The following is an 11,151-nucleotide window of genomic DNA, read 5'->3' as shown; positions in this document are numbered from 1 at the left end:
TAGCTCAAAATGCCAAAAAGGATAACCATGAGAATAATTACTCATAAAGCAATCGTTGAATTACTATTAGATCATAGAATTTATACACAAGATTCATAGTAGGATCTAAAAACCCCAAAAGGCAGGTCCATCCACCCCAAAAAGATCAAAAGGGGAAAACATAATTGGGGGGGGTCAGTCTAAAATCTAAAAATTAAAAGGGCATATAACTGAAAATGACAGATGATAAAAGGTGACCTAGTCAAATAAGCTTAATTAAGATTCATTAAGCTTGTGCTTTTTATCAACAGGGTTATCAACAGGGTTGTTGTTGTTATTGTTGTTGTAATTAAGCTTCTTTGAAGAGCCCTTAGCGAGGTTAATTGGGTATTTAAGGGCATTAAGCTCAAGCTTTCTAAGGGCAGCTTTACCAAGATCAACCCCACAAATATCAGAGAGTCTTACAAGGTATAGTAGCACATCAGATAGCTCTTCTCCTAAATGTTGCTTCTCTTCTTCCTTCCAACCTGGTAATCCTCTTGGCACCTCCCCTTTCCATTGAAATATCTCAGATAGTTCTCCTACTTCCCCAACCTGTAAGAAAATCAACGGCGACACTGATCAGTAAGAGTAAGGCGAAATAGCTAACATGTTAGCTATCAATTTATCGAACAAACAACAAGTCTAATATTACTTTACTTGTTTGACGGACAATTTTGTTGATTTATTAGGTGTTAGATTTAGATAGCAAGCATGATTAACATCTTTTCTTGAAATTATAAGCATTTAAATTGTCCACAATATAGCCAATATGTTCCTTTGATTTAACAAGACCCACATCAATCAATTGTTCCTTGACTTGATCAAGGTATAATTTTGTCAATGTACTAGATGTTAGGATCACAAACATGATAAGCATATTATATCGAAAAATTGAAGCATTGCTAAATGTTTGCTATTGAATTATCGAATGAGCCCCACGTCAATCAATCGTTCGTTAACTTGATTATTTAAGGACAACTATGTCGATTTACTAGGTGTTAGATTGTGAACATGATAATCATCTTTTCTTGAACATTATAATCAATTTCAATTTTCCCACAAAACTAAATAAAATTATAATTATGTGCATGACACACAATTAGCTAGGAGTACTTTTGTCTCAGATCATCTACTACTACTACTATGGTACAAGGACCACAAGATTTAGCCATTTTTGGAGTTTTTTGTATTTTCCTTCAATTTTCCACCTTTCATCTTACAATCCAAAACCCAGAAAACCAATAATTCTAACTCAAATGGGCATTCAAAAAATCCTTGAAATACTAATGAACTGATAAATTTTTCAAAAAAAAAAAAAAAAGGTTCTATTTTTAAAAGTGCAAAGAAAAACTCAAAAATCCAATAATTATTGTGACTAGAAAAAGTTTTTGAGTTTCCCAGAAATTTGCAAAAGTAACAAACTTTGCTGAAAGCTCCCCTTAAAAATACAAAAAACCAATGCATATACAAAAGAAAAAGAATTTCTACATTGAATAATGTATTAACAAAGCAAGAAACAAATAGTATTATCACAAATACAACAAAAAAAATTAAGAGAAAACAAAAAAAAAATGGTTTAATTGGTAGAAATTTCTAGGGTTTAGCATAAATAAAATGGGGTTTAAGAAAATTACCAAAGCTAAAAGGAGATTTCTTGGGCTATGAAATTGATCCCAATCTCTTTCCTTAGCAAAATCCGCCATTTTTAACTTCAAATCTTCGAGACTGACACTGTTTTTCTCCTCACTTCCTTCCATCTTTCTCTCTCTGCAATTGGAGTTTTGAGATTTTTGTTATTGTTTTTGTTGTGCAACCAAGTATTGTTTTTTGTTTGAACCTTTTCAATTTGTTGGTTTTGGGCTTTTTGGGAAGTGAGTAGACATACTTTCTAGTCAATGGCCAATTTATTTTCTTTGGCTACGTGTAAAGCATATTTTGTTTAACATTTTTCCGACCATGGAAGTTGAAACCATCTCATATTAAATTTATGGTATAAATATTTCTAAGAAAAAAAAAATCATTGTATGAATGTACGAGTATAACCATATGGAATAGAGTACTTTCTAGTAAAGGCCTGTTTTGATTCACTTGACTGAACTGAACTGAATATTTTATGTGAAAAGGAAATTAAAAAATGAATTGAAATGAAATTAATGCGAAGAGAACAGACTATAAGTACTCCCTCCATTTCAAAAAAAAAAAAAAAAATTGGGACACTTGACTTTTTTTTTTTTTTTATCAACTTTGACTATGGTTTATTGTTATTATATTACGGGCCTGTACTGATACGATTATTTTCAGTTCAGTTCAGCTCTAATAAGTTCAATTCAACTCAATTTAGCTCTAATAAGTTCAGTTTAGCTCTAATAAGTTCAGTTTAGTTCAGTTCAGTTCCTAATTTCCTTCTCTTATAAATATTCATTTTAGTTCAGTTCAATTTCAGTTCAGCTCTAATAAATTCAGTTCAGTTCAATTAAGCTCTAATAAGTTCAGTTCAGTTCAGCTCTAATAGGTTTAGTTCAGTTCAGTTTAGCTCTAATAAATTCAGTTTAGCTCAGTTCAATCAATGTGAACAGGCCCTACATCAAGTGATCACCAATTTATAGTTAAATGGCAACTTCTTTTTATTTATTTATTATTTATTTAAACAATAAGTTAGTCGTATTGTGAGAAATATGTAATGGGTTTAATAGTTTTAATTAGCTTAAGTCCAAACAATGGTTATTAATAAGTTTTAATTAAAATAGTTTGGACATGTTGGTGAAAAATTAATCGGAATAACAAAACAAATGATGTATCTACGCGTGTACGAAGAACATTTTTCTAAAAAGGTTATTCCCCTCATAGAAAAAGGGTGGAGAACGGATATATTAAGCTTTTATCTTACGTGTTTGTGTCAAGTGGCTAAGACTTTTATTATAAATATACGTAGTATATAAGCCACTTAGCCCACTTGTCTAAAATAACACTTAGCCCATTTCATAACTCATATCCAATTGTTTATAATATAAACAATACATCATCTTCTTATTCTTTCTACAGGGATAACCTCCCACTCGGCCACTCATAACATAATTATTAGAAATACTCCAAGATGACAAACTCATATAATAAAGTTTATTAAGAGTTAGGTTCAGCTAATAGCTTAAAAAAGTTTCATACTCCGTATATAGGAATCAAGAAGTTCAGTGAATCCAATTACGTGAAAAATCGAAAAGTAGCACGCATTGTGATATTTGTCAAGGTAAAAGAGGAGGAAGAACAAAGGTATGGATGCTCTCCTACACGATAAGAAAGTATCCTAGTAACACCTAACACGGCAACACATACATGTGCGCACAACAATTATAAAGGATGTACATACACAAACACAACTACACAATACATATAGTTCACGGCAATTATAGTTGGATTCCCATCCATCAACTATATACATTTGCTTGGAAGGGAGTGGGGGGATTCCCTCATCTCCCCCTCGACTCTCAAACGTTGACCTGCAGAGCTATATTGAATTAACCTGTGAGAGATTCCAGTTTTATAGGGTCTTTCATCTTACCTTATAGTTGGTGTATATAATCGATTTTTTTTTTTTTTTTTTTTTTTTTGTTAAAATTAGCTCATTTTTACTTGACTTAATTAATTTTTATCAAACTTAAATTATATTGACTAAATATTATTTGAATAAGTTGAATATATAGAACATATATACAAGATAAAGCATTACGACATTAGGCCTATCTCCAAATTTAAGAGTACACCACTTTCAAGAGGTCACATGGAATTTTTTTAGAGTAGGAACCCATAGTCCTATATCATGATCTTATCCCATATACATTACATTACCAAACACAAAATTGAAGCACTAGATTGATACCGTAATTTACTTGCAAACATTTATATGATGAAAACACAAAATTACAAAACACACTTGAAAAAAAAAAAGATATATCCGAACATACCAAGTTCACTAGCATACACATATGCATTAAAAAGTTGGTACATACATACTATCTATGATAGATAGTACGATCATCACTACCATTTTATGCTTAAACAAAAACTCTAGGAGTAGAATGAGCACCAGCACCACCATTGCAGTCCACCTCTCGTAGCTCCGTCCTTAGGCCTTTCCCTTCTGCATTTGCCAAGGGATGGATTCCGTGCTCCAACCCCTTCATGTATGCTCGATTTTCTCTTTCTTTTTCAAAGTTCACATTGTACTTCTTCTCCACATCTATATAGAAAATGCAAAATTAAGCACAAGAATTCAAAAAGTGTACGGATTGCATTTAGTTAGTTGGAAATAAATCCTTATTTGGGAATTTTATTTACCTCCGCATATATGAGAAAAGTCATAGAAAAACGTACAATATCAAAGCCTTAATTACAAAAATGACGACAAAAGAAAACCATTTTAATATTATATATCCAGGCCAACATCTAGCTAACAACTTTTTTCTTTTTCAATAACAGTTAAATGAACTATGTGTTAGAGTTAAACTATGTGCAATCCACCATCCATCAAATATTGTCTATATCATTATGGACGTTACCTAATACATTAATTCATATTCTAAAATAAATTACGATTTAATTAGAAACATGCAATCAAAACCTCCGATTTGTAAGATATACCTGAAGCAAGATGACTATAGAGTTGTCCATCACGAGTTAAAGCCATCATAATTTGGGGTAGTCCTAAGGGGAGATTATCCCCGCGATCAACCTGCCAAAAATGGATAGTCTTCCCATACGTTTGAGCCACCTTAGCGAGGTCCGGGCGCTGCATAGCGCCCGGAACCCCGGGTAAGAACAGCACCCCACTCTTAACCTCGTACTCATGAGAATGCCAGAGCCGCTTCTCGGCATCAGGCAGCGTCATGAAGAGGTTCTCTGATACGATATACTCGATACCGATCAAGCGGGCATCGGCCTCGGGGCTGTCATAGATCAAGCATTGACGCATTTCTTCGTTTTGGTGTCCGCAAAAGTGGTGCGCTTCTACTTGACGAGTCATGTCATTTCCGTAGAAGTGGAACCTATGGAGAGGGCAAAGTTTTGAGATCGAAATTAAAGTACTACTTCCGTTAAATGTTATTTGTAACTTTAGAACATTTTATATTTTAAAAATAATACTCCAAAGTTGCATATAATAATTAACAATTAACAGAGGTAGTAATTATGGATTTGCATGCAAAATATTGGCAAATTAATTAAATCTTTAAGCATTACAAATAGATTTACACATATGTTTTTGATTAATCAAATCAAATCTTTAAGCTTTGAATTAATTTTCATTAATAGTTAATTACATAAAAATAAAGTCAAAGTAGTATATCGACATGTATACAAAGCCGACTAAGTTATTGGGAGGGTGAGAGGGAGTAATCATTAAGTTAAGATTATTCATTGGTAAAAATAAAGTTCAAACGAATTAATCAATAAGCTACGATTATTACTATGGAAAAAAAATCATTATCAATTATATTCATGTTGATCTCAAATAAAAAATTATACAATAATGACGTGTGATCTTGTTAAGACTCATTTCAATATCTATCCATATAAGTTCATAACATCAACTTTAATTTTAAAATTTTTTAATTGAAGATAACTAGAAAAAACTCACAATCAAAATTATACATTAGCAAACATATATAAGCAAAATAATATATTAGTATGCATAAAACTTTTCAAATTGTGCATGTAAAAAAAATATCATCGCAAAAATAAATTAGAGAAAAAATTACGCGCAGAGATGTTGGTGGATGGCGTTTATAGGGCCAAACTTCTGAACCGCGGCGGTGGCGGTCTCGAGCATGGTGGTGCTGGTCTTAGTCGGCTCGCCGGGAACTACAGGATGAGTTGCCATCTTGTATGGTTGTATCTTTTTTTCCTCACACTTGTATATTTTTGATCAACTTATTATTGTACGTGTTAGTTCATGTTCAAAGGCAAAACTATAGTAGTGTTTATATTTTTGGGAAATAGGATGTATTCAACACTTGGGTTTTCATGCAACATTACACGTACATGCTTGAGAGGAGATCTAGATATAACGTGGCTTCTTTGCCTTATTTTTATTTCTTTGGGAATTTGCCATTTCTTTAGGATCTGCCACCCATACGCTCGTATGATTTAGCCAAAGCTTACCGGTTTCGGATTAAATTAGTATCGCAAATACTCTCTTAATGTTTACTTTATTTAATTTTTGATATTTGACTCGCACATGCTTTGATTATCTATAAGAAAAATTATTTCAATTGATCTTGTTAATTTAGTTGTTCGTAGTAGTTTCATAATATCTTAATTTTGTATAAAATCATGTAGTTTACCATAGTAATGATCAAATGCATTTTTTAGAGATTGTAAAAAATCTAATGGGGCCAACATTAAGGGCATATTCTCATTAACTATACTGAGTTGAACTGAAGTGAATTGAAAATAATCGTATCAGAACAGACCCTAAGATCGAAAATTTTTCTACAAACTTCACCGTTAAAAAAAAATAACTCTGTAGCGATATACTTCCTGTTATGTTACCTTTGGTTGGGCCTTGAATTGGATTATTGAAGTCCAATATATTGGGCTGATTTTGGACTTTGTTGAAGCAACACTTACTAGCCTAGCCCAACCCACTTATCATTTTATCAAGCACAGTAAAACTTAATAGGTTGGAGTAGTTGACTAGTTGGTAGTTGGTACCGTAATATACTGGGTAACTGGAGTAATATGACGTAGGACGTACAATAGGGGAGTAGGGGACAACTCAAAACCTTGAAGATGTTATGAAATATATAGAAATTAGAGGATTAAGAGAAGAAGGTAATAAGAGAAGTATTACTACTTTTATGTATTACTCTTGGTAATATTTTTGTGCATCATACAAGTGAAATTACATGGCTATTTATAGTAGTAAGAACCACTATTACATTGTGGGCTATAACCTTAGAGGGTGGCAATTAGGGTTGGCTACTACATTAAATGCAATGAAGAATTGGAGTGTGGACATTCACACCTTGACTAATTTAATTAACTCTTAACACTCCCCCTTGAATGTCCATACAGAATAGGGTATATGTTGCCTCGTTAAAACCTTGCTAGGTAAAACCCTTTAGGATAAAAGCCATAGCTAAGGGAAAAGAGTACAACAATACATTACTATATGCTTTAGTGTACTGCCTCATTAAAAACCTTGTCAGGAAAAACCCATTGGGATAAAAACCTGATCGAAGGGAAAAAGAGTGCAGTGCATATAATGCTCCCCCTGATTTTAACATAGTTTATGAAGACGACGCATCCCAATCTTGTGGACCAACCGCTCAACACTCTTCGAAGGTAGGGACTTTGTAAACAAGTCTGCAAGATTATCAGATGATTGGATCTGTTGGACATTTATCTTCCCTTCCTTCTGCAAATCGTGTGTAAAGAACAGTTTTGGGGATATATGTTTAGTCCTATCACCTTTAATATATCCTTCAGTTACTTGTGCGATACATGCAGTATTATCTTCATAAATGATGGTTGGACTTTCAGTTACTTCTTTCATCCCACATTCTTCTTGGATATTGCCGATCATTGACCTTAGCCATACACACTCACGTCCTGCTTCATAAAGGGCAATCAACTCAGCATGATTTGATGATGTCGCAGTTAAGGTTTGCTTTGTTGATTTCCAAGAAATTGCAGTTCCACCATAGGTGAACAGATATCCAGTTTGTGACTTGGCGTTTTGTGGGTCTGATAGATATCCAGCATCTGCATATCCGATGAGGGTGGCATCTTGCCTTGATTGATAAAACAAACCAAGATCTTTTGTTCCTCGTAGATATCGTAGTAAGTGTCTTACTCCTTTCCAGTGTCTCTTCGTTGGTGCGTTGCTAAACCTGGCTAACAAATTCACAGAAAAAGCTATGTCTGGTCTAGTATTGTTAGCTAGATACATTAGAGCCCCAATTGCACTTAGATATGGTACTTCAGGACCAAGGACATCCTCGTTTTCCTCTCGAGGTCTAAATGGATCATATTTCATAGTCAAAGATCGAACAATCATCGGGGTGTTTGTTGGGGTCGCTTTGTCCATGAAAAAACGTTTTAACACTCTTTCGGTGTAGTTAGACTGATGGACGAAAATACCATTATTTAAGTGCTCAATTTGCAATCCAAGGCAAAATTTAGTTTGTCCAAGGTCTTTCATCTCAAATTCTTTCATCAAGTATTTTGCAGTTCTTTCAAGTTCATTTGGGGTTCCAATGATATTCAAGTCATCAACATAAACTGCAACAATTGCAAACCCTGATTGTGATCTCTTAATGAAAACACAAGGACTGATTTGATTATTCTTGAACCCTTCTTTCATAAGGTATTCACTAAGACGATTATACCACATCCTCCCAGACTGTTTCAATCCATAAAGTGACCTTTTTAATTTTATGGAAAGTAAATGTCTAGGCTTGTGGTTTTCTGGTAATTTTAGTCCATCTGGGACTTTCATATAAATATATGTATCGAGTGACCCATATAAATATGCGGTTACTACATCCATTAATCGCATCTTTAGTCCTTCTGAGACTGTCAAGCTTACCAAAAATCTTAACGTAGTTGCATCAACTACGGGAGAATATGTCTCCTCATAATCAATCCCAGGAATTTGAGAAAAACCTTGGGCTACAAGTCTTGCCTTGTATCTTACAATTTCATTTTTCTCATTTCGTTTTCTCACAAATACCCACTTGTATCCAACTGGCTTTACACCTTCTGGTGTAAGGGTTATTTTTCCAAACACTTCTCGTTTTTCGAGTGACTTTAACTCTGTCTGCATTGCCTCTTTCCATTTTGGCCAATCATGCCTGCAACGACATTCTTCCACTGTTCTTGGTTCACTATCATTTTCGTCAGATGCCATTTCAATTGCAATGGAATATGCAAATATTTCATTTACGATAACATCATTTCTATTCCAATAATTCCTGGTAGAAACAAAATTTATTGAAGTTTCATTGTTATCGATGTTATGGTCATCTTGTTCATCCCCTTTCGGATTATCATCTTTTTCTCTATTCTTATCTGTACTTTGTCTTTCTTGACCTTCTGTAAGGGGAATATTGTCGATCTCATCAGGTCTTTTTAATTTTCTTGGTTTAGAGTCTTTTGAACCAAGTGGTCTTCCACGCTTTCGGCGTGCTAGAGATTCATTTTCAATGATCTTATCACCAGAAGGAATTTCAATTCGTGCAGGGGCATTTTCAGCTGGTATATGTGATTTTGTCACTTTCTTTGCATCTATAAATGCATCAGGCAGCTGATTTGCAATGCTTTGTAAATGAACAATTTTCTGAACTTCTTGTTCACACATATTTGTTCGTGGATCAAACATTGACAATTGTGTTGCATTCCAAATGATTTCTATTTCTTTCTTTCGTGGGTCCACTTTCTCTCCCCCTAAGGCTGGGAATACTGTCTCATTGAAATGACAGTCGGCAAATCTGGCCGTAAATAAATCACCGGTCATTGGTTCAAGATATTTAATTATGGAGGGTGATTCAAACCCAACATAAATTCCCAGCCTTCTTTGTGGACCCATCTTTGTTCGTTGGGGTGGAGCAATAGGAACATACACCGCACAACCAAAAATTTTTAGATGTGAGATATTAGGTTCTCGACCAAAAACTAATTGTAGTGGTGAGAACTTATGATAAGCAGTTAGTCTCAACCTAATTAGAGTTGCCGCATGTATTATGGCATGACCCCAAGCAGATGAAGGCAATTTTGATCTCATCAATAATGGCCTTGCAATCAATTGTAGTCTCTTAATTAATGACTCAGCAAGTCCATTTTGTGTATGAACATGAGCTACAGGATGTTCTACAACAATTCCAATCGACATACAATAATCATTAAATGTTTGGGATGTAAATTCCCCTGCATTGTCAAGCCTTATTCTTTTTGTTGTATGGTCTGGAAATTGTGCTCTTAGTTTAATAATTTGAGCAAGGAGTTTTGCAAAAGCAACATTTCTACTGGATAAGAGACTTACATGTGACCATCGAGTTGAGGCATCAATTAATACCATAAAATATCGGAATGGTCCACATGCAGGATTAATTGGTCCACAAATGTCTCCTTGAATCCTCTCTAAAAATGTTGGAGATTCAGTAGCAATTTTGTTCATAGATGGTCTTATTATTAATTTGCCAAGTGAACATGCAGAGCATGTTAATTCATCTGATCGAGGGATTTTAACATTCCTAATTGAATGTCCTACTGAATTTGCTATAATCTTGTGCATCATTCCTGTACCAGGATGACCCAAACGATCATGCCATAAATTTAGCAGATTCTTATTATCTAACTTCTGGTTAGATATCAAATTTATTTCAACTGGTCGTATATCTATATGATATAACCCTGAAGAATATGCTGGCAATTTCTCATACACATGTTTCTTGCCATGTTTTTCTGCCGTGAGGCATAAATATTCTTTTTGATCCACTATCATTGTTTCTAAATGAAAACCATTTTGACGCACATCTTTAAAACTTATAAGATTTCTTCGAGATTTACTCGAATATAAAGCGTCAATAATGATTAATTTTGTTCCATTTGGGAGTATTATGCAAGCTTTTCCAGAACCTTCTATTAGCTTGGCTGACCCAGAAATGGTATTAACATTTGCTTGAAATAATTTTAACTTTAAAAAATATTTTCTATCCTTCAGAATAGTGTGTGTTGTTCCACTGTCCAAAAGGCATTGAAATTTGGAACCAACTTCGGGCAGATCCATATCTTCATAAAATAATAAGTATAAGATTAGTTTAAGATAATTAAACTGGACGTACTTTATTAATAATGAATAATTAAGAGTACATAACTTGAACATGAAAAAAAAAACATACAAGAAAAGTACATAATGAAAACATAATACATATCATAGTAATTGATGAATTATCTAAACATGATTATTCTCTCCAAAGATAAATTCACCACTAGCTTCACCATTGTCTATGTGGAAATCAGACACATCAAGGCTAATTCCAGGGACATTTTCTTCATTAACATAATTTGTTTCGGCATGTTTTTCTTTCCCTTTAATGGAAGCCTGGTATAGTTCTACCAGATGTTTGGCCGTAC

The 11,151-nt window shown here is 33.9% G+C and overlaps 2 protein-coding genes across 2 annotated transcripts; both read right to left on the bottom strand.

Moving 5' to 3' along the window:
• On the bottom strand, window positions 1-1,879 carry LOC145631210 (uncharacterized). Its single transcript, XM_081683301.1, has 2 exons — window positions 1,656-1,879; window positions 1-573 (listed from the first exon to the last, which is right to left on the bottom strand). Exons 1-2 carry the CDS (start codon window positions 1,776-1,778, stop codon window positions 256-258), a joined length of 441 nt encoding a protein of 146 aa, XP_081539427.1. The 5' UTR covers window positions 1,779-1,879; the 3' UTR covers window positions 1-255.
• A 2,009-nt stretch (window positions 1,880-3,888) lies between these two features.
• LOC145631209 (oil body-associated protein 1A-like) lies at window positions 3,889-5,986 on the bottom strand. Its single transcript, XM_081683300.1, has 3 exons — window positions 5,772-5,986; window positions 4,657-5,060; window positions 3,889-4,255 (listed from the first exon to the last, which is right to left on the bottom strand). Exons 1-3 carry the CDS (start codon window positions 5,891-5,893, stop codon window positions 4,071-4,073), a joined length of 711 nt encoding a protein of 236 aa, XP_081539426.1. The 5' UTR covers window positions 5,894-5,986; the 3' UTR covers window positions 3,889-4,070.
• Between the last annotated feature and the right edge of the window lie 5,165 nt (window positions 5,987-11,151).

This window comes from Chenopodium album, chromosome 5 (genome assembly GCF_948465745.1).
Source record: "Chenopodium album chromosome 5, dcCheAlbu1.1, whole genome shotgun sequence".
NCBI lineage: Eukaryota > Viridiplantae > Streptophyta > Magnoliopsida > Caryophyllales > Amaranthaceae > Chenopodium > Chenopodium album.
Note: the sequence above shows the minus strand (reverse complement) of the source record. Positions and strands in the feature narration are given on the sequence as shown.